Here is a 23,739-nt window from a genome sequence, read left to right as displayed (position 1 = left end):
TGCTCGGTTTATATCCCTTGGTGAAATGGAACATCAGGAATTTTGCCAGCTGTTGCCTGATGGTTTTTTAAACTTCCAAAAGGGTGATGGGGACTGTATCTTCAGGGTTGATGTCTGATGTGAATGTCTGGGAAATAGCCATTCTTGTAAATCCTGGGAAATTGTTATCTGAATCATGGCATAAGGGAATGACAATTTTAAAGGGGATCTTAAATCCTTTCTTTATTGGGAAAAGGAGGTGGAGAGGGAGCAGGGAACTAGGTTTCATAACTCCCCTACCGTTTTAAAAGCTTGCTTTACACAAAGATTAGTGATTATCTGTTAATCCCTGTTGCAATGTTTATTGTGTGTGTTTCTCTGGCTCTGACCTTTCTCAAATTAAAAAAAAAAACACACACAGGAGAAGATGCAGAAGAATCAGCATGCGTCAACAGTTTTCACGGTCAGAGTATCCGTTCCAGAAAAGAAAGCTTCAAACGGGATTCACATAATAAGGAAGAATAGAGGGGTCACTGTCATTGCAGTGGGCGTGCTATGAATGTTAATAGGGAGAAAAGGGTAGGCAGAGCCACAGAACAGTCCTGTGAATGAGAAAGGCATGAGATGCGTCACTGCTCCATCCCCATCAGACAAGTCTCTCCACCTCCATCTTCAGGAGAAGCTGGAGGTCTGACTGAGGAACAACAAAACAAAATGTACACATCAGCAGACAGAGACATGCAAAACTGATAGCAATCTGCCTGTGATTCTGTCTCTACAGGAACTGGCAGCTGGAATGAGCTAACCTTCCCCTTGCTCTTCTCTAAACCGGGACAAAATCATTTTGTATCAGCCTTTTGAAATTGCAGAAAACAAAATTGTAAACCTTACTATTAAATCCGTACTTATAATAGTAACAAGTTGCTAGTAAGGACTGTTCTTTTCAAAGGCCGCTCCTGGATTCTGTCTTATTTTCCTAGGTTTGGGCAATGGCATTATTTTCTGTAGGAAGATGATTAAATATCTGACACACAACCAGGAGGTCAGCACCTGCCAATATGTAGGGAAGCCAGCACTGTAAAGAGGGAATTTGATGTACTCCAGGCCTCACATCGCTGGTGGGAGAAGAAACATTTACCAGAATGCTCTTCAGTTACACATAACCACAGATTTACCCTTAAACCTCAGACATTTACAAGAGTTTGAACATTTGTGGGGCCAGGTGCTTTCAATAAGATTTCTTTTTTCACAGCATATACATTTTCACAAACAAGTAAATCACAGATAAAGCATTACTCATATAACACAAGACAAATTTAGCTTGCTTCATTGCATGATCACAGTAACTACACATGCATTTGTATACAGTATGTGCCCATGTGTTTACTTTTTCCAGAAGTTTTGTATTTTCTTTTTTGTATTTTTGCCACTTCCACAACTTTCCTTGCCTGAAAAAACAAAACCCAAGTTCTTTAATGAGTGTAAACAAACTGTGTTCACCTTACAGAAACAGATTTTTTCCAATCCATCACTGTCAATTACTCATTTCTTTGTGTGTGATTATTTCTAGGCTGCCACTTACTCTTCTCAATGTTTATTTCTACCTCGAGCTGAATGTCTGACTCACGGCTTTGTCTGAGGAAGAACAGTAACGCTTGCCATTAAAAGAGAGACAAGGTGAGAAGGAGCAAGAGGGAAGAGAGTCAAGGAGAGAGAGAAAAGAGGAATACCTTTAACCATTGTGTAACGAAACTAAACACTATGGGGACAGTAAAAAAGAGAAGGGGTGGTTATTTAATGTCTGGACAAAAAATCAAATGAGTGCAGTGGTACGTATTACCTCATTATGACGGTGAATGTGAAGGCCGAACTGTCTGCTGACTGAGAACCTTCAGAGTGCAGTGGGGAGTGGTGAATCTTACCCTGCTGTCCTCCTGCGTCTCCCAGTCCGCGCTGAAGGCCTGCAGTGTCTGTCCCTGGGAGCAGTTGGAGAACTGGAAAAGGCTGGAGAAGGTTCTCCTGTTCTCCTGCGTGTCCGGGAAAATGGCATCCTGAAAGTTCACCCCGTGAGGCAGGATGTTGTAGTTTTCGTCCATCCTGCTCAAATGTCAAATAAAAACAAGAAGCGCGAGACTGGGGTGGTGACCAGGAGCAGTTTAATTCTGCTTCATTGCTCATTTGTGGCAGAGGCAGACCTTGAGGTAGTTCATCACAAACCAGCACCATGACAGCTAATCTATCCAAGTAGAAATATACGGGCATTACCTTCAATATACCTGGTGTCAGGAGATATTGATAAGAGACCTAAGAATAGACTATGAAGTCCAATTAATTGGTAGATTAGTTTAGAATGGATAATCTAAACTGATGATCATGAAATAAATAGTGCTGATGAAACAAACTGTATCTCAGGTGTGGTATAAAAAATTGTGGGCACTGATTAATCGACTTGTAAAGGATTGTATGCTCAACTATGATTGTTCAGCGCTATGGACTTAAACTGCCATAAAATTAACTGATCAGTGGGATGCGATATATAGTATTGAATTATGTGAACACCAAAATTGCAATTCTAGTAACACCCGGAGACATAAGAGATCTCAGATGCTTCTTGGGTACATGAGAAAAGTTACACTAAAGCAAGAATTTTCCAGTTATTAATCACTGTACTGTACAGTATATCAATCATTTTTGTTACTATTTTTACAGGCATTATATAGTAGAGGTATAGAAGGAGTATAGACGATATAGCTATTACACTCAGAACACAAAGATTTTGAACATTGTGGATTCACTGTGGGTTCTCTGCATCTACAACCAAGTAATTTCCTTAATCAAAAAAGGCTCCAATCACTCTCAACAGTATCTAGTGCTGTCATCTATAAGGTGCACCACCACTTACTACCAGCAGAGGTCACTGTGCTCAGACTGTATCGCATCAATCACATAATGGGTTTCTTTCAAACAACAGGACTGACACATTAAATTACCCTCAACTACACATTTAATCATGGCAACCAAGGGGCCTTAGTATAATAATACCTTACATTTACATACCACTTTTCACCCAAAAGGTTGCCAAAGAGCTTTGAATATACTGTATCTATCACACACCCCAGTACTCAGCTGATCAGGTACGTAAGGTAAACCAGACTGTGCGAGTCCTGAGTGGAACTTAAGATCTCACCTGAAGAACAGCACCTCCTACAGCAGTATCACTGGTGACCATACTGGGACTTTGGTTTGGAAAGTTGGGTCTATAGTGAAGTGTGTAGCCTACTAGTCCACCAATACAACTTTCTGCAGCAAGCTGCTTTTCCTTGGAGATCTCCCATCTCAATCCTGTCCAGGGCCAGCCTTAAATTAAAAGCCTTAGAAAGCGGCAACAGTCTTGTTTCTCATCCAACTACTAACATTTGTGTAACTGAGATGTAAGACAGAAATGATGAAACCTAGCAGATACAATTAGTGTACTTTTAATCGGGTAATTTCCATATCCAAGCCATAGCAGCTCAGCAGTCCAGAGTTCATTCTGGTTTCCATTGTGACAAGTGAACGAGAGAGCCCATGAAGGAGACAACAAGAAAGGGAGAGAACTCCCCCCAGGATGGAACACAACCCCCCCCAGCAATGCTGTTTCCCAGCCATACAGCTGAGTGGACTGGAGCAACTGGGGGCAAGTACCCAATGGGACAACAGCAGAGTCTGTTGGGCAGACTTGAATCCTCAACCCAGTGGTTATGACACCAGAGACCAGAGACTTACCCATTATACTACACTGCCACCGGGTACCTTTAATTAACTGACTTATTTTACATGCTGACCTCCATTTCCTTCCTTGTGCTGGTAGACCAGAGGTGGTCCAACTTGGAAAAGGATTCATAATCCAAGTCATGTGCAACAGCACTGTCTCTACAGGAAGGAAATTTTTTAATGGTAGCGTTTGCTCCGCACAATATTTTTTAATTTCCAAAACAAAATAATCTGCGGGCCACCCAAGCTGCTGGCTAATGCTGCCTTGAAAAACGATGAGTTTTGTACGTGGAGGTCCTCAATTTGTCAACGGTGTTGATGCCAAACAACATACAGCGGAGTGACTTTTAATGTGGACTGTCTGTACATGCTTGTTACGGCTGACATGACGAGAATAACAACTAGCGACACATTAAGTTAGGTTCAGTTAGGCACAGGACGTTTTGGCCTAACCCACCTGGCTGAAGGAAGCCAAGACCAACATACAGAGTACAGAGGTAAGTCTGGAGAGGAGGAGGGGTACAGATATACAAATCCAAGGAGAATTGGGGAATGCGGTCTTTATAGCGTAATGAGAAGTGAAGAAGGAATTGGTTATTGTCATTCCTCCCAAATGTCGACTCAAAACACCATTTGTGGATGATGTTTCTTAAAAAAACATAATTGTGGAACAATGTTTTATTCTTTTTCATTTTTTTTGTTATCAATGTTTTATTTTTGGGGTTTATAATAATAATCATGGCTTCAAAACATGCCTTTCAGAGTTCTGAAAATACAAATGCACAGCAAAAGGAAATCTTAAGTACCTACCATAAAATTGATCACATTTCATCTTGGAGAACGCTGTTTCGAAACTCTCACTCCAGGATTTGGATTTGTGTGACCAAAACTAATGTGCTGCAGAATTCAGATTTAAATCACATCATCGAAAAAACATTTCCTTCAACTGCAGCATTCAAGTTTACCTCCCCAACACGTGCAGTGGTGTTGCCTTGTGGTCTGCATACCATCATTGAGTAAGGAGGTCAGATCTGGTTGCATGGATTCTTTTACAAAACAAAACCAAACAAAACTAAGGCCCAAGATTTCGCTCCAGAATATAAAAATCCAGACTGCTACAGAAAAAGAACTGGTCTGGTCTCCCTAATGCAGGCTGATTAACCAGAATTCTACCAACTAAGGCAAAACCAAAACAACTGGTGTCATGTTCTGCTTAATACCCTTATTTGGCCTCTCCCCCTAGGTTAATTAATGACATCATCACCAAGCGTTCTGGGAAATGTAGTGTTCTGAACCCAGATTACTTCTCCAAATACAAGTAAAACACAGAGTACTTATGTTGAGCATTGACTGTCCGTGACCCTGCCTCTTACAGCACCACGGTAAACACTGATTATTTTAAAAACAATGTCAGAGTCCCAGATTTCTTCTGGAAGGGAGTGTAGTTAGGAGTGTAAGCATGGTAGGTCCTATCCCCCATAATTTGTAGTTTTGTAATGAGAAAACATAGAACTACTGGATCAAATATCCAGTTTAGTAGTAAAACAGATAAATGATCAGACAAACACAGGGGAGCCAAAACTTTAAAAATCAACAGATTTTTTATCGCGCGCAGTTTCCAAGTCAGGAGTAATGTGATCACTTGACACTTTACAGAACAAAGGCTTGGTCAATGTTCTGGCTCCTGACCTTTAATCATGTCACACTTTGTTGAAGGTCATCTATTAATTGCCTACTTTTCCTTTTCAGTTATCTAAGTCCTAAAGAACACGATTAGAAACAGTTTTATAACCATCAGGATCTATATTACTTTTACCTTCCAACTGTGAAAATTGGAACCTTTCTCTGCCGCCCATGGAAACCATCAGTGACCTGTGAACTCCTCCTGGGACTGCGACACCCGCCAGACAGAGATACTAAACAATGGCAGTAAAGCAACTACTCAGATACAAACCATTCCTGGATTTTAGAATCAAAGAGTATTACAGTATATCCCCCGTTTTGGGATAAAATCTAGTTCTGGGAGTTTTCAGTTCCAATATGGAATATTTCTGAGTCCCTTTCTGACAAAGACTAGGACTAATTAAAATTGGTGAAATATTGCCACAGTGTTTCAGTGACAGGCATAAGAACACAGAATGATATATTTGACCATTCTTAAAAAAAAAAAAGCAGCTGTTTCTCCAGAAAGCCAGGATAAAAAAAATAGCTTTTCCCCATTCCATCCACTGTGCAGACTCAACAAAGGGCCTTATTTGAACATTACTCACCAGGTATAGACATTCAAGACAAGAGCCTAGTGGTTAGAAAAAAATAATTATCTTCAAAATCAAATTTCTCAAAATGATCAAATTCCTCCAGTACTTGCTGTCGAATAGATGTAAAGGCAGTGATTTATGTATACAAAATGAAGTTTATTCTATTTAATTTTGTAATATGGTTTGAATTGAAATGAAGGGTGAAAAGGACAGGTGATAAGGTTATACATGTACAGTAACTGCGGAATTCAGTATTCAATACAGTGGTACCCTGAGCCCTAGAGCTCTGATGAAATACCGACACTACTCTCACCTACATATTCTTCCAAGCCATTTGTATCAGTCTTTTCCAAAGCACTTTTAAATGACTAATAAATCAAATAAAGTGAGCAGCCGAGTGAAAATAAACGAGGAACAACCGCATAGCTGATACAGAACAAAATGATATGGAACAAAAAAAGGTCCTGCTCCCCCTTTTAACATCTCCTGGAACCTTATTCTGGCCACTGCCTCAGCGTAGTGGATAATATCCAATTTTCTGAATGCCCGATTTATTGTACCTCATAAACACAGTTCCTGTACCAAAATGTTTAGGGACTGTGTGGGAATATCTGTGGCTTCACTGTTATATTTTTGGGAGCCAATAGCTTGTGAAATTTTGCATAAACCTGTTATGTAATATAAATCCTTCCTGTAAGCTTCAGCAGCCCTTCATATTTAGAATACAACCTAAAGTCAACACAGTTCTGAGCTTAGTGTGAATTTTATTAATGAATATTTGGGAAACCTCGAGAACTACAGGACAGGGGGCATATTGACTGTGAATTTAATGCATCTGACTTTAACTAGTGGCAGCATATTCCCAATCCTGCTTAGACATAAACAATACTTTCCTACATTATCTTCATTAAACATTAGCCTTGTTTGTAATAACAAAGACACCAAAGATTATGGAGCAGTACAGACAAAAACTCATTAATTTGTAATTTTGTGGGAGAAACAAATACAGTGTTGCCAAAGAAAGGTCACATGGATAAGAGTCATTCATATACAGTAACGTGTAAACTAGTTTCAGGATGCTGAAATGGGGCAATAGTATTATTAGATTATAACAATTATGGGCAGAGCCACTAAGGATACATTCAGGCTTAGCTAGATGGTTACATTTTCTAGCTGCTTCATCCAATACAAAACCATGGGAGAACTGGAGTCTGACCCCACAAGCAGCAGGTACAAGGCAGGATACGCCCTGGGTGGGACGCCAGTCCATCACAGTTCACACACAGACACAAATACACACACACTCTCAGCTAGTTTTCCCTCAACCCATTTAACCTACCAGTATGTCTTTGGACTGTGTGAGGAAACTGGAGCACCTGGAGGAAACTCATGCAAACTTGGGGAGGACATACAAACTCCATACAGAAGCACCCCAGGAATGCTAACCATTGAGCCACTGTGCATCTAATATAACAAATTAAAACACAATAATATAAGGAATTTGTATGAAAAGCACCACATTCCACCGAAACCAGTCCAAACACAGAAATGGTGTTAAGCTATAAAACGTCTTAAGCAGGTTTTCAAATTTAGGAATGCGGGACTTCTGAATTGACAAGTTCCAACTGACTGAGTGGTTCGGTTATAAAAAAAAATTACAACAGAAAAAGTGTAGCACTGAAACTCTTTCCTGCATTCTTCAGATTCCAGAACGAGAAGCGTTTCACATACAGAACACACAGTGGAGCTGAACCTTGACAATGCTGTGTGGAATGAAAAGTAAAGCTCAGAGCACAGAAGAGAGGTGCAGCAGTGAAGGTGATTTTAAGACACAGAAAATAGGTTTTCACTACACAGTGTAAGTGCTCCTCCCACTCACTCACAGTGCAAATCCTGCAACTTCAAAATACCCAGTTGTCAGTTGTACAAATGCCTTTTTTTCCCCATCCAAGTCCCCAGCCTCCATATCTTGATGTTTCCTTCTTAATGTATGTTGTGAATTTCATGATATCCTCAAAATATCCACTTATTCGAAGACTCAAGAGATCTACCTAATTTGCCGGGGGGAAAAAAACCTTTATACGATCCAGCTGGATGAGGATAAGCAAAGAAAAAAGTTTGTAGATGGGTTCTGCGTGGAACTTTATTCTGCAGAGAATTATGTACTGTATATTTTGTAATATTTCCAGATAAAATGTTTTTAATTTAAAATGAAATACATCTATATATATGCATGGAATTCAATTTGAAGTACAGCATGCCCTTAATTTGAACAACAGTAGATTGTCACATGTTGGTGGTGGGCCAGTAGGTGGCACTCTTCACCTGGATCAGAATTTACAAACCAATTGGCCAGTACAGCGGGCAGCACAGTGGCATAGTGGTTAGCATTGCTGCTTCACCCAGCCCTGGAGCCCTGGGTCCATTCCCTGGGGTGCTATCTGTGTGGAGTTTGTATGTTCTCCCTGTGTTTGCATAGGTTTCCCCCAGTGCTCCAGTTGCCCCCCACAGTCCAAAGGCACACTGATAGGTTAACTGGCTCCTGGGAAAGCTGGCCCAGGCATGAGTGTGTACGTTTCTGTGTTTGTGTGTTTGTGTGTGTCCTTCCTTGTGCCTGTTGCTCACTGGGATAGGCTCCAGCTCTCTTGAGACCCTGTATTGGATAAATGACCCAGTTTGGTGACCGGGGACCCTCTGCTGTTGGAGGTTTTGCTCTTGAAAAGAGATGTTCTACCAAGGTAAGTGTTCTTAAAATGCATTTTAATACTAAAACCACTACTAATAATAGTGGTTTTTAATAAAGTGAAATGCATTCATTTGCAGTATTCCTAGTGTGAAAAACCCATTAATTAAGTGCTTTATAATAATTCACACGGTTTACCTTGACTGCTCAACATTTCAATTTGAACTAATCATTCTGACTGGACCAAACCGTCGCACTCACCTCAGGAAGAAGATGTAGGAGTAATTCTGGACGACAGTGTGGGACTGGCAGGAAAAGTAGCCCAGGCCCGTGAGATTGAGCCTCGACCCAGCAGGTACTTCCAACATGCTGCCCCAGGCTTGGTCACAGAGCAGCTCTATCTCCGCTGAGTAGAACAGTCCCCCTTCCGTGCCCTCGTACTGATAAGGCAGGTAATTATACATGCTGTACGCTTCCTGGTGGATCGCCAGGACCTTAGCGTAGACTATGATTTCTACGAGCTCCGCTCTGCATCCCTCGCTAAGTGGTCTCCAATCCGAGGGCAGCTGACATCCCGAACTGAACTTTATTTCACATGCTAGAAAGCCCATTGATATTAAAAACACCAGGAGCATCTTGCAGTTGAACTCAGTCTTGATACCTCAGAAGAAAGGACGGTTCTCTCAAAGAGCGAGGTTTGATTTCCGATGTGGACGCTATAGCAATCAAATATAATTGGGGTAGGGAGAAAAAATATTGAATGACCTGTGCAATACGTGAAAAACTCTTTCAACTTACGTGAATTGGGCCAGTTTGTTAAAAAAAAAATACTCCAGTTCGGATGGCGGAGCAGACATTTGAAATTTCCTGAAATTAATTTCAGTTTGCTACTCACTCACTCCGTTTTTTCAAGTCCCACCCTTCATTTGTTGCTCACCCGTGCCAATCAGTCCGAAATCTTTACATTTTCCAGACTTACATTTAAACGCAACCAAAGAAACGTTTTGTTAAGCAAATGTTTGGTCTTAGAATTCTGCTTTACTTGGATGAAAAGTTATAAACCAGCAAAATCGCCGAGATTTCAGCAACACACAGCCTGTTATTTGCTCACTGTTGTTAAATAAAGCCTGCTGAAGACAGTTTTGCAGTCCCGTCCCTTGTCAGAACTTGTCGATCGGTGCGCAGCTTTGGAGACGAAGGCTTCTGTATGGGAGATGCGCACGGTCGCATTGAGACATTCCTAAACCCATTTCCAAGTTTTCAGGGAGACGAAACCGGCAAGGTTGTTTTGGAAAAGCCAATGAGAGGGAACCTTAAATTTGGGCCAGCCAATAGCCGCATCCTGTTAGAGGTTCATCTGTCCTTCAAGAAATCGAAATGTCTTTTAGATTACAGAATTGCAGATAACACATCTCCTATAATCAAATAATAAAACACATTGACAGAAACTTTAAAAAGCTCAGTGTTTCTCTTATATGATGCCACAGGGAGAAAAAAAAGTTTTGCTATACCTAATTTTGAATTTGTATGTCAAACAGTGATTGAAAAACATTCCACCTTGCCAGACATCATAACTGTTTCGTCATTTTTGTAGAAAGGAGACCTTAATGTGTTTAACATAAGTGAAATAATAACAATTATCCGTACAATGGATGTAATCTGTCATGCGTCTGAGTCACCACAATAAGAGTTATATCTCTTGAGGAGCCTTAATGTTCTCATACACTACAGCAGCACTCAAAGAGAATTCTTGAATGGATTTGAACGGCAAATTACATTCACTCCCTGTGGTACATTATTGGCCAACACTGAAATTCCCTTCGCGTTCATTCATTTTGATGGGAAATGAACCTGTTAATTACTCATTGCTAATTGGAAAGAGACCGAACCTCACAGTCTCTTTGTCTTGTTGAATAGCTCTAGTTCAGCGCGATGTCCTACGAAAACAAAGACTTCTTTGATAATCTTTGGGATCCGCAAGCATCCAGCGACGAAGGCTTTTTCAGCATGCCGACTACTGCTGGCGAGCGTCTCCTTGTTGATTTTGTGGTGCAACAGTGCCGCCTGCTGGCGTGGACTGCCCCTTGCAATACAATAATGTGTTGGCTGTACAACACGGCATTGCAAATTGACCAGGCCTCTAGCCTGCATCTTGTATTGTACATTACATATAAGTATATATGTGAATGTACTGCATATTCTCAATACAAGAACGTGAAATCACCGCAACGTAAACGCACATTTCTACAGCTGTCAGCGTCGACAGCTGTTAAAAACCCAGTAATATCTATATATATATTGTGAGTCATTTACTGTACATGCGCCGAGGAACATCCCGTATGAAACCAAGGGGTAATGCGTCAAGGGTTAATCGTGGGCGCGGACAGGAGGGGAAGTCCCTCGACGTAACGCGGCGTGCTCGGGGGTTTTCACGGACTGACGTCACCGCGGCTGTCAGCTGAGCGAGGAGGAGTTCTGCCCGGGCCAGCGCTCTGCCCGTGAAGAGCAGGAAGCGCACAGCTGTGTTTGCAGCACGGGGAAGTAAAACTTGCATGTCACCATCCTACTTATTTTCGAGCGTGTGCGTTTTAAAGTACACCTTTTCCAGCGATACAGAAGCGTTTTTTTGAAAACTCTGCGTCATTACCGAGTACCTTTTCAAACACCCAGAATGCACTGGAGAGCAATTAAGTAGCGACGTTGTTGTGTGAGTATCTAAGCTTTTTATTAAATGCCCACTGTTTGTTTGGTTTTATTATTATCATGGTCCTATGAATACATTTCATGCCTATATAGAGGCTACAAATCTGTTTCATGTATGTTGTTGTTTACGACGTTTCGCTAACTAATGAAAGTGAAAGTTGAAAGTCAACAAAGCAGGACTAGGTAAAGTAATTAACAGACTCATTTCGTATTTTTACTAGTCTTTGGTGTTAATATGATATATTATTAATAACGGCTTCAGTAGTATTCGTGTGGTTTAGTAGGTCTTGTAAATATATTGTCTTTTTCATATGAAGTGGCGTAATCTGTGATTCGTAGTTTTAGCTGCCTGCCATTTGTCATGAACGACACAGAATCAACAGATGTTTTTTAAAACAGCAATAATTTAAGGCCCTCGTTAAAGAGTGTATGTTATTGACGCATACCGTATAATAAGGCATTCGCAACACCGCTGTTTATCATGGAAGGAAAAGAGGTTTCTCTTACTTGATTATAGACGATGTACTGTATATGCAGATTCGGTCATCTTTTTATAATCAGGTATTACTGCTGAGCCTGGTCTGACCTGCGAATTCAGAGGCGTTCCCGACTACAGCATTGGTAAGGGAATGTGAAGTGCAGGAAGAAAATAAAACTTTATTTGTCTTTGTTGTTGTTTAAGCCCTTTCTCATTACATAGAATTGCAGCAATCCTTAGCTGTGTTATAACAATTTGATAATAGTACAGTATACGTAGCTCAATTTCAGAGCATTTGTGTGAGGTTAACTTAAACTATTTTACAGCAGGGTTACACATGAGAGTTGGCCCATGTAGCCTGTTTGGTAGTTAGTTGCTAATTGATCCAAGGCTCTAATCCAGCCATTTCTTTAATGAAGCCTAAGTATTGGCTTCAGCCCTATGGCAAGGTGCTTGTTCTGTTCTTCCACAACTGTTTAGGTAAAGAAGTGCCTCCTGTTCCTGTTTTTTAATGCACATCCACATACAGTAAACCTGAGTCCTTCGATTTGTGTTTCGCTTTTCATTTTGGTGAAAACTACAGGGTTGACTTTGTCAGTTGCCTTTGAGGCCCCTCGTGGCCCTGTCTGTCCGAGACTTTTTCGCTGTTGACTACCCTCTGCCTTCTTCGCTCAGAATCGTAGACCGGCACAGCAATGGCTTCCGGCGCTCCGATGGTAAATGGGGAAGATCCGCAGGGTCCGGAGAGATCTCGCCAAGGGCAGGCAAATGGGGCTCAGGCCGCCCCCCATGTTGGCACCCCGGAGGAGACCCTGCAGCAGATGAACATCCTCATCAAAGAGAACAGTGAGCTGAAAGGCAAGGAACGCAGGGTTTTCTTGAGTGCTGGTGTTTCCTGGGAAGTAACAATGTAGTTTTTGTAGTTTGTGGTATGTAAGAAGGTCTTTACTTGAACAGATGGGACTCCATACAATTTCATAAATGGTGCCGGGTGGCACAGGGGTGCAGCGGTTAGCATTGCTGTCTCACAGCTCTGGGGCCCTGCGTTCAATTCCTGGGGTGCTATCTGCATGGAGCTGGTATGACTGTGTTCATGTGGGTTTTCTCAGAGAGCTGCAGTTTCCTCCCCCAGTCCAAAGACACACTGGTAGCTTAACTGGCTTCAGGGAAAATTGCAAAGGAACAAGTGTTAGGTTTATTCCATACTGAAAAGAGAAGAAAAGAAACACAACGTTTCGGCTGTGGAGCCTTCTTCGAATGTTGACACCCAGCTGAAACGTTGCGTTTCCTTTGGAATAAACCTTTTCTTCTGTTGGAATAAACCTTGACTTGTTACTTTGCAGCCTGCGCATGCTGACGCAGCTGCCTACTTGAGCTACTTCTGGGAAAGCTGGCCTACTGTGAGTGTGTCTGTGTGCGCCCTGCGATGGGCTTGTGTCCCGTCCAGGATGAATCCTGCCTTGCTCTTGTTGCTTGCTGAGCTCCCCCATGACCCTGTTTTGGATAAGCCGGTGAGAAGATGGATGGATAAATAGTGTTTTTTCTTATGTGCTGCAGAAGCTCTGAAACAAACTAATACGTCTATGAAAGAGCGTTTTGAGGGCCTTGCTGCATGGAAGGAAAAGCAGAAGGAGGAGCGTGAGTTTCTGGAGAACAAGTTTCTGGAGGCGAAGAATCGTGTGACTGCCCTTACCAAGCGCAATGAAGAGCTCAGGAAAAGATTACAGCATCTGGAAGGGAATGAAGAAGGGACTTGTCAGGTGAGAAATAGTTAAGCTACAGAGATCTAGAGAAGATAACATCTGAGACCAGAAATGGGACACTTTAACCAACAGGGATTTGCATACAAACAAATTATACACATTTGCAGTTGGGTGCTTAAGAATGTATTTTGAGCACAGTTTCTGAACAATAGTGTGTAGGCTCTGGGATTGTGTTATCCTTTTAGTAAAAGGAAAGACAGTGGATTATTGTGTCTTGTCTGCTTTGATCAGCTCAACTAATAGTTAGATTCCCAAACCCCCTGTGTACAGCTTCTGAGAGTTCATGTTAGTTTCATACTTAAAGGAATGTGTTCATTTTAAACCTTCACGAAAAGGAATATAAATATTCTGGTATATTTTCTGTAACATGAAAGGAATGTTTAATCTCTATAAATTCTCTTCCCCTTTTGTCCCAAGCTATTGTATTCAGAACAAGCAGACCAGTGTAACCATAGATTAGGTTAAGATGGTAAAAGTTTAAATCAGAACTTTACTTTAAAACTATGTATTACACTGTACAAAAGCAGGATATGGACATGTAAAAACAAAATTAAACCAATAATAATAATAATAAACTTTTCTATTTTTAAAGTTGAATGACAACAACATCCCAAAAAACACACAAGAAATACACTCTGAAAATAGACAATGAGAGGAGACAGTAGATGGGATATTGAATGCAGTAGGAGCTTAGGGGTACATTAACAGAACCAGTTAAGTAAAGACCCTTCTAGAGAAGAAGGTTTTGAGTCTAGCAAATAATATACTTTGTGCATTAAAACATCGAAGTTGCTACACTTTATACAGTATACTGTATGTGGTAGTGTTGACAGAGTCACATGTTTTCTTTAATTTTTATTTTAAAGGAGATGCCATCATCTACCATGCCATCAGAGGTGGTCAATAAGTCAGTAAATATGCTGCAGTGCTTGGAGGACTTTATATGCTCTTCTATTATCTGAACATTGCGCCACATAAAGAATGAAATTAATTTAGATCGAAGAGAAAGCATGGCATTTCTGTCTGGGTCATTATGTTTTTATTACCACATATAATAAAAAACAACGAAACCAGGGCTTCAGACTTCAATATTTCAGTTATTCAAGGACCAAAGATGCAAAATCCCCGAAAAGCTGAGTATGTCCTCAGTCTGAATCTGTGAAAGTGATGGGGGCTTTGGGGAAATCTTACATTTCGAGCTGTGTGGAACCTTGTTGGCAGACTACCACAGCTGGTAGCTTTCCCAGTGTAACTGCAGTCTTGTTTTTCTGTGTGGTGTAGAGTGAGATGGGGGGCCAGAGCTCGGAGGTGGAAGCGCTGAAGGTCGTGATTGCACGGCTTCAGGCGGAGAAGAGCGACCTGCTGGCCATGAACTCGGAGCTTCAGCTGAAACTGGGGCGAGGGCTCCCTGATGATGCCTTCATTGAGATCAGAATTGCAGTAAGTTACCTGTACCATGAATAAACCTCAGAATGTTTAGTGACCGTATATGCCGATTGCTTTTAAAACGCACCATTAACACTGAATTCCAGTTCAGGCCTTTCCCATCTTGTAATTTTGGTTAGCCTGGGTCAGGAAAATGATGAATGCATTCATTTTATTTTAGAAGGAAGGAGACCTGAAACTAACTAAGGATTTGCCAAGCAGTGAAAAAGATCCATCTGCTGCATATATGTAAGTATTGGTATCTATTGTTGTGCCCCTTCTATGAACCACAAAAAAAAATTAATGTATGTTGAGCCAAATCTATAACTTCGGCACTGACGTTTTTCTTCATAAGCAGGCCTAAGTCTGATGAAACAAATGCACGAATGGAGCCTGAGGAGTTGACTGTCAGCCAGTTGCTTCAGTCCTTGCGACACGAGTCTCAGAAGGTGGAGAAGCTGGAGCTTGAGCTCCAAGCTTACAGAGAAAGGTACAGTATCCCACACTACTTACGATTACTCACTAAAATGAGCAATGCATACCTTCATACTGTATGCTGTACATACCTATACATAAATATACGTACCTATTCTTGTTAGATGAGTGAAGGTCCCCCATTAATACAAGCTCCCAGTGTGTACCTCGTTCTGTTACTTTTATTTTTTGCTCCTCTCTACTGTTGTATTAACTATCTCATCAGGAATTGTAGGAGTAATAGACTAGTTATGTTGTAGAACAATATTTTGAATGCATAATTTATAAAAATAATATTGAAACATGCATTTTAATATTTTGCACAATTGTATACAATATAAATGCATGGTATGGATATCACCAGACAGCTTGGTGCTCTCTTTTTGAACAGTTTTGGGTTTTATTCTGTTTTTGATTGCACAAAGGTTATTAAACATCATAATAACAAAACTGATTTCTGTAAGAGATTTTGATCACTGAAATGTAGTGCTAGGTATTTTTTAATAAAATTGTTATAAAACATAAAAAGGTGGTAAATTCTACTTTTATAAAAGTAGCTGTAACATACTGTACATCGGAAAAGATCCTAAACTCAGTTAGTTTATGTTCAGTTACGATTACTTAGAACAAATCAGAGACTTTTCCATATAGGATATCACCTACGAGCTGCTCTTATAGCAAGAGAGTACACAATTGGGTTGTATTTGAACAAAGATTAAGCTGTTGCTGCTTTATTACGTGCTGTGTTCTTAAAGAATACACTGTGATAGTATTTTACAACATAATATGGGTTCCTCTGTTTTTAAAAGTATGACCTGCTGGGTATTGTTTAATATGTTATTTATTGCTCTGCAAATAACTGCAACCACAAGCCGGTTTCTAAAACACTGACTGGGCACCTTTGTTTTGTTTTGATGCAATAAAGGTCAGTTTTATTTTTTTCACCAGGATATCGGTATTGGAGAAAAAGGCAGAAATGGTTGCAGAGAGTGCAACTCAGACATCACTGATAGTTGAAGGGAATATTCCTTCTGAGCCAGTGGGGATTGAAAGAACATCTAAATGTGAAGCTGATATCAAAGTTCAACAGAGTGTGTCAGCTATGCATGATACGGTAAGATAACAGATATTTATTACATCACATCTTCTGATGATTTAAAAATGTGTAGTGTATTTCTTCTATGCTTTTTGAGCTGAAATTGACATTTGAAATGCTCACCTGCTCATTGCTGAAAACCACCTGAGCGAGGATAAATAGCTCCTATTTAGATCACAACTGTCCTACAAAAGACAAAACCAGCTGCTGCACAACTCCTGACTTCATAGGCATTGTGCTAAGTATGCTTCATTTTTGCCCCAGTAGTTGTATCCATGCAAAGCAATTTTCCATGTCTAACTTTGGAGATGCCGCTTTGCTCTTCTTTTGGAATCCCGGCAATTATCAGCATCTCGCTAGGTGTGGCATCCAGGACTTGTTTTGAAAACGAAAGAGCCTGAGCCTTTTGTGTGCCTTAAACCTCTGGGGGGTTTATGTTCTTTTCAGTCTACAACCGAGGTGGAGAATTTGAAGTCCCAGATGAAGTCCTTGTTTAAAGAGCTACAGCAGGCCCAGTCCAAACTGGATGATGCTGAAGATATGAAGAGAAACCTGCACGATAAGTGAGAATGAGCAGGAGGATCGGCTTTAGCAGTAGTGTCATGTGTTTGTAAATGTGACTAACGCAGAGCCTCAAAAACCCCTTTGATACTATTGTCTGTGATCGTGATATAGAAATAGAAACTGCACACATTTTCTCGGCTGGTGCTCTAAAACCTTAATATTTCCGAAAGGTAAATACGATCAATTCTAGGGAGCTGTGATGATTTGCTTAGGATCTTTTTTAAATAGGAAAATGTTTTGATTTATGACTGTGGCTGGTGGAGCTGTTTGTAGAGAGCTCTTCTGTTCCAGCTTGATCTCCTGCATCTCCACTTCATACGTGTTTTCTAGATGTCGTGAAATCGAGCAGGATCTTTCTACTCTCCGCGCACAGTTGGTGGACAAGCAGAAAGTTCAGAATGAGAACGACAAGCTGAAACTTCAGCTGGAAAGCATGCAGTCTGTTGGTAAAATGGAACAGAGGAAGATAGAGGAGGAAAAGTAAGTGGCCCCTTTAAATTTAAACTCGCATTCCATGGGCTTTATTATAGTGCATCCTCTCCTGTTGGGGAAAAAATAAATATCCTAATAGTTGTATAAATAACACTGTGTTTGAAAAGGTGTTCAGCTGTGTAGATCAAGTTGTGCTACAAGGGAGACTTAATTGATTTAAACTTCATCAACTCAGTTAAGCTTTTTCGGTCTTTGGCCCATTGCTCTAATGTTTCTTCAGTTTTAAGAAGAGCTTTAGTAAATCTGTCTTGTAGCTGTTCCTGATACGTAATATTGATATAGGTTTCTTTGTACATTTAGCATTTGTTCCTAGAGAAATCATCAGGGAATCCTCAAAGGATTAAGCTTGCAAGAGTATCAATTTTGTTTTACTTTTCAATCAAATACTTCTAAGGTTATCCTGTATGCATAGTGGTAGGGAAGTTCGGTAAGTTAAGGGTTGCCAATCCTGGTCCTGAAAGGACCACGTACTGCACCTGCTTGTTTTTATTCCAGCCAATTTCTGAGTTACAGAGTTGAAATCTTAATTGACTTCCTAATATAATTAATTTCTTGTGTGACTGTTTTCTGCCCTTGCAGTTGTTGAAGGATCCCTAATAGCTATTGCATTTCTTCAGTAAAACAATATCCCACACTTCTGAGTAGAATAATTTGACAGTATGCCAATCAAGATATTTTTTCCCGCACCATTAAGGTATGAGCCAGGTAATTAAGCTTCTCTGGTATGAACAGCAGCAGGTGTGTGAGTGTCCAGGACCCTGCACTAATAAGACAGGAAAGAGCGTTTATTTTAAAGAGCGGCCTTTTTTATTTGTGACATCTGCACCCAAGTATCACGGCAGAAAAAAAACACTGGTATTTTAAATGCAGCATATCTATACATTAAGTGAAATGTATATTGATATAACTAATAAAATGTTGTTTTTTTTCAAAATGGCTATTCATTTAAAATGTTCCCTTGACCCTAACCCTGTTCTCAAACAGGAGAAAAATGACTCAGCTGAAGGATGCCTACACAAAGCTTTTTGAAGATTATAATGACATCAAGAAAACAGCAGATGGAAACAAGAGGACAGAGGTGACAAGCACATTGATTTCTCCTGTTACTGAAGGCAAACCAGTGATATCATTTGGTTAAAGGCTAGGGTCAAAAGAGACTTTGTTTTCCCCATTAGTAGACAAAAAGAAAGGTGTATTTCACCTTGATTTCTGTTAACCTTTACTTCCACTGTTAGAACAGTTAACGTTCTTTTCATTTGACCTAAGAGTTACAGTTCTGGGGAGGAATATAAAGAACCCTCAAACTTCACGCAATGATTAGTATGTAAAATATTCTAAACAATGAAATGTGAAATGTGTCTTTGATTTTCTTTGTTACTTCATTTTCACTTATGCTTTAGTCTTTTGACTCACTTGTCATAAGTTGTTAAATCAAATCTCTTTTTTTTTGTTTTTGAAAGCGATACAGGCTGTTTTCTTAATACTTCAAAAACTGGAAGTTTTCTGGTGAACTTTGGATAATCACCGTTTTAACTTTTTTCTCTGTCTGTCTGTGCAATGTCTCCTCCCAAAGGATGACCTGATCGAGCTGAACAAGAAACTCGCAGTGGCGGAGCAGGCTTTGGCTGCGAAGCAGCTGCAGATCGACGAAATGAAGCAGGACATTTTTAAAAAGGAACAGGAGCTGGAGACCATTTCTGTGTTCAAAGCACAGGTAATGAACGACGCATACAGACAAGCTCCAAGACCGGAGAAGAGCTGGCCGAGTCTTCTCGTTTCCGGTGGCTAGTCCAGACGTTGTGCTGTCTCTGCAGGCCGAGGTGTACTCTTCTGATTTCTATGCTGAAAGAGCAGCGAGAGAGAAGATCCATGAGGAGAAGGAACGGCTGGCAGCACAATTGGAGTTTGTGAAAAAGCAAAACAGCCAGCTCCAAGAGGAGATGGAGTCTTTGGGAAGGTAACTCGCATCCAGGGTTTCTGTTTAAGTGCATAAGTTGCTTAACTACTTTCAAGCAACCTTCCAAGGTGCTTCACCTTTGAACATGCCTCAGAAATGCTGAAGGTCATGTCAAGCAAGTATAAAATTGCCCGTGAAGACCTCAGAGTGGAAAAATCTCACAGCTTTTAGAACTGGAGTGCAGTACCCATGTTTCAATGAAACCTTGTGTTTATCTGATAACTCCTGAAAAGGCAGAAAACAAGCCATAAATGGAAGGATGTATTACCATTGTTTTTTCTTCAGCGTTCCAAAGATCGAAGATACTTGTTTCTAGTCGTCAAAAACAACAGGCATTCATCTCCTCAGGCATTCATTTGAAAATGTGTGTTCTTAAGTATTTTTTATGAAATTGAAGCTGATTAAAATGCCTCTTGGTGTTGGGTTTTGTATAATTTGTATTGTGATTATGTTTTAATGAAGTGTTTGTATGGAACAGTTAAGTGCAGATTATCGACCAGAATGCTAATGTTTGAGGTGTGTGTTGCGTATAGTACACATTAATGTGCATGATTGCATTACAGACAGTCTCTGAATGAAATGCAGCGTCGCCACGTACCCAGGGGCATGAACCCCCATGGAAATCCTCCACAGCAGAACGCACCAGGAGCAAGAGGCAAGTGCAGCAGTTCCTTGTCATGCAGCGTTTTTGCTTTTTAGTCTACCGAAATAACAAGGTCTTATCAATGACAAGCTGTCATTCAACCCTCTTTCATATTTACAATTTATGCTGGGGAATTTTTAAATGTGATCTCAGAAAGTTCTGAAGTATAAGAGTATCATAACACTGTACGTCGCTTCTTTATGGAGTAGTAATAATACTAATGTACCAAAATGATATATTAGTGAGTGTGTAGACTGTTTTTTCTGAACTTATCCCCACTCTTTTACACTGATCCTTAATAGGGAAAATTGATTCATGATCCACTGATCCACAGTCCAGTGCACTTTCCAAGAACACCCCCCCAAAATATACTGGGGTATGACTTTAAATGAATAAAAGCATAAATGCCTTTTCATTTAATTTCAGTAAAAGACCCACATTAAATGATTTGATCATTCATATTGTGTCTTCCAGTCGTTGGTTAACTTTTCTAACTGAATAATGTGAACATTTATGTTAAATTATTGTTAAAAAAAAATAAGTGAAAGAAATTGCTTTTCCCTGAAAAGCAGAAAGGAAGTTCTTTATGCAGGCCCATGATTTCAGGTTTAATTTTATCTACTAATAATAAAAAAAGATTACCGAAACAGTCATTAATATTCAAATTGGATTTTATATGAAGGAGCAGTTTTCCGTAGATCTCAGAACTGGAGTATCCTGATAAATAATACACGGGAAAAGTGGTGCACTCATCAGAGTGTCACATATTTTAGCTCTTAATAAACCCACCCGGAATTATAGATTAATTTTTAGGAATCTCTGGAAAAGGTCACTTCAAGCTTCTTCCTGCAAGTTTTATTTTGTCCAATGAAGCTATGGATAATGGCTGCTTAGGCAGTTTCCCACCCTTTACACTTTAAGTTTTATTTATTTTTAGATTGTCTGTTTTTCAGGAAGCTGTAAATTACTGAATAAAAAGATGCAATATCCAGGGTGCAATGACAGAAATGATCATTATAACCATGGATGGATGGATGTTCGCCCGTTATGCCTTCCAGCACTTCGGGGCAGAAGCTTCCTGTTGCTGTTACTGTAACATTTGGTTTTTACAGGACAGGGTTGTGCCCAACATGGAAGACGTGGCACCCGACGTGGGACACGAACCCACTACCCTGAGCTTATAAGTCTCAAGATCTTCCAACAGAGCTAGCCAGGAAGCTAATTATAACCATATTGCCATTAATTAAACCTAAAGTGTTATGCTTAAATGGATGTTGTGAGCAGGGGTCCTCTGTAATGCCTGTCCTCTCTGTTCCCTGAGCAGGTGCAGATAACAGAGACTGGCAGCAGCAGGTGAATATCCCGGAGCATGCGTGTCCAAAATGCAATGAAATCCTGCCAGACCTCGACAGTCTCCAGATCCACATCATGGACTGCATCATATAAGCGTGTTGCAAAGAACAATTGCTTGCTATGTAACTGCTCTGCACCTACCTATTTGAATGCATATGTCTCATTAAATACAGTATGTATACCTCATATGAGCACACCACCTAAAAGAATCTGTATCTGCAGTGCATCTTCGGGTTATGCAAAGTTTGCTGTTGATTAGAAGAGCAAAATATGCAACTATAAAGACTTCAGTTTGAGCATATGCTTTATTAATAGCCATTACTGCAACATAAGAAGTTATAAATGGGGTGTAATGTGCTGTAATAATGTGAAGTATAATAGTAAGGAAATTATTTACCTATAAAATATGAATAACGCAGCTGAATACAACATTGAAGTATCATTACTGGTGTCTTGCTGGAGAAAAGTTGTTCAAGCAAGCTATTTTTAGCAAAATTAGGTTGGTGTAAGGGTACCAATTAAACCATTTTCATTAGTAAAACACTCTAATCAAAGGTATAGTTAAAGGAAAGAGCAGGCACTTTTTGATAAAGAAATTACTCTCTCAGCACCTTGCCACTAAATAAAATGATTGCTCTGAATTAAAAACTTACCTTTATTGTAGGTTTTACTTTTATTTGTTGTTTTTTAATGAGCTTTCTTGGGTTTCTTTGAAGAAATACTGTACAAATCAATTATTTAAAATGTTACAAGATTGGTAAAAGATTAAAGCACTGGAAGTAAAGTTTTGTGGAAATTTCTTCTAAATCTAATGTTACCCAGTAATACAATTTAATAAAATTATACAAATATAAAATTGTTAAAATTATTACAGTATTTAAACTGTACTAGAATTATATTATTCAGATTTAGGAGGCTATTTTATTGTAAAAATATTTAAGGTGTTCTAATTGGGGGACAATACAATGGGTTATATTGTGTTTGCAATATTATGCAATGGTGAATCCTCTAATATACACTTTCCCTTTAAATTGGCTTAAAAAGTTGAATTCATAAAAAATAAATGCAGAAAATAAATTGACTGAAATAAACTGAAGTTTATTAATTTTACTGTGTGGTAGGTAATGTGCGCTATATTAAAATATTTCTGCACAAATGAAAGGTATGCAAGTAAAGAAAAAAAGTTTTACTGAATACAACACAGAGTACAGTACTGTATTGTTCACTAGTGGGGGTTATAATTTTCTTATAGCTGACTGTAATCCACTTGTTTTGGTTTGTCTCTAATTTCTATCACAATAACTTAAATAGAATGTATACATTTAAACTTGTTTCCTTTATCTTTAAAATTGTGTGGAGTGGTCTAAAATGGGGTGACACGGTGGCGAAGTGGTTGGCATTGCTGGGTTTGATTTCCTGGGGTGCTGTCTGTGTGGAGTTGGTATGCTCTCCCCCTGTCCATGTGGGTTTCCTTCAGGTGCTCTGGTTCCCTGCCACAGTCCAAAGACATGCTGGTAGGTTAATTGGCTTCTGGGAATGTTGGCCCTGGTGTGAGTGTGTTGGTGTCAGTTTGTGCCCTGTGATGGACTGGTTTCCATCCAGGGTGTGCCCTGCCTTGTACCTGTTGCTTGCTGGGATAGACACCATCTCCCCTCCTACCCTATACTGCATAAAGTGGTTAAAAAATGGATGACGTTTTATTGGCATTACCCCCTAATAAATATGTCATGTATTCACAGAGTTGCAAGGGAGCCAGAGCCTATACCCTCAGGCAACGGACACACGTTCATCACAGGGCACTTAGAAATAGACATGCACACACTCACACCAGGGCCAGTTTTTGAATAGACACATTAACCTAATGGTATGTTTTGGACTGTGGGAGGAAACAGAAGCACCTGGTCCGGAATTGAACCCAGGGTCCCAGCACTGTAAAGCAGCAACGCTAACCACTGTGTTACCTAAGAAAGATACTTAGTCTTCTGAATACAGTAGAATCTCAATCTTTAGTACATCTTGAATTATCCAAACATCAAAGACTGGATAGGTAATTCACATTCATTAACAATTTTGCTAAGGAGAATGGTCACAATTCCACAATCCCTGCCCATAACAACT

At 40.0% G+C, this 23,739-nt stretch overlaps 2 protein-coding genes across 4 annotated transcripts in view; one reads left to right on the top strand and one right to left on the bottom strand.

Moving 5' to 3' along the window:
- Window positions 1-10,035, bottom strand: part of ccdc3a (coiled-coil domain containing 3a) — a 32,057-nt gene extending 22,022 nt beyond the window's left edge. Inside the window, exons 1-2 of the mRNA XM_088645294.1 lie at window positions 8,935-10,035; window positions 1,902-2,076 (exon numbers count right to left, since the gene is read on the bottom strand). Of these exons, the coding sequence (XP_088501420.1) occupies window positions 1,902-2,076; window positions 8,935-9,308 (549 nt within the window). The 5' untranslated portion in view covers window positions 9,309-10,035. The remainder of the gene's footprint in view (window positions 1-1,901; window positions 2,077-8,934) is intronic.
- A 1,084-nt stretch (window positions 10,036-11,119) lies between these two features.
- Window positions 11,120-22,405, top strand: optn (optineurin). Of its 3 annotated transcripts, none has more exons than XM_088645293.1 (15): window positions 11,246-11,380; window positions 11,938-11,997; window positions 12,530-12,712; window positions 13,412-13,614; window positions 14,899-15,057; window positions 15,224-15,291; window positions 15,401-15,532; window positions 16,465-16,630; window positions 17,060-17,175; window positions 17,507-17,656; window positions 18,653-18,746; window positions 19,242-19,382; window positions 19,483-19,625; window positions 20,189-20,280; window positions 21,593-22,405. In XM_088645293.1, exons 3-15 carry the CDS (start codon window positions 12,550-12,552, stop codon window positions 21,712-21,714), a joined length of 1,749 nt encoding a protein of 582 aa, XP_088501419.1. In that variant the 5' UTR covers window positions 11,246-11,380; window positions 11,938-11,997; window positions 12,530-12,549; the 3' UTR covers window positions 21,715-22,405. The 3 variants fall into 3 exon arrangements, with proteins under 3 accessions (XP_088501418.1, XP_088501419.1, XP_088501417.1); XM_088645291.1 differs by having other exon boundaries at window positions 15,398-15,532; XM_088645292.1 differs by lacking the exon at window positions 11,938-11,997 and having other exon boundaries at window positions 11,120-11,380; window positions 15,398-15,532.
- The last annotated feature ends 1,334 nt before the right edge of the window (window positions 22,406-23,739 follow it).

This window comes from Lepisosteus platostomus, chromosome 9 (genome assembly GCF_059453375.1).
Source record: "Lepisosteus platostomus isolate fLepPlt1 chromosome 9, fLepPlt1.hap1, whole genome shotgun sequence".
Taxonomy (NCBI): Eukaryota; Metazoa; Chordata; class Actinopteri; order Semionotiformes; family Lepisosteidae; genus Lepisosteus; species Lepisosteus platostomus.
Note: the sequence above shows the minus strand (reverse complement) of the source record. Positions and strands in the feature narration are given on the sequence as shown.

Excerpts from the sequence above, each read along its gene's own strand:
- optn (XM_088645292.1), top strand. The coding sequence starts at position 12,550 with ATGGCTTCCGGCGCTCCGATGGTAAATGGGGAAGATCCGCAGGGTCCG. Across the intron at positions 15,292-15,397 it reads GATCCATCTGCTGCATATAT|CAGGCCTAAGTCTGATGAAA; the intron begins GTAAGTATTGGT and ends TTTCTTCATAAG. Across the intron at positions 17,657-18,652 it reads AGGAAGATAGAGGAGGAAAA|GAGAAAAATGACTCAGCTGA; the intron begins GTAAGTGGCCCC and ends GTTCTCAAACAG.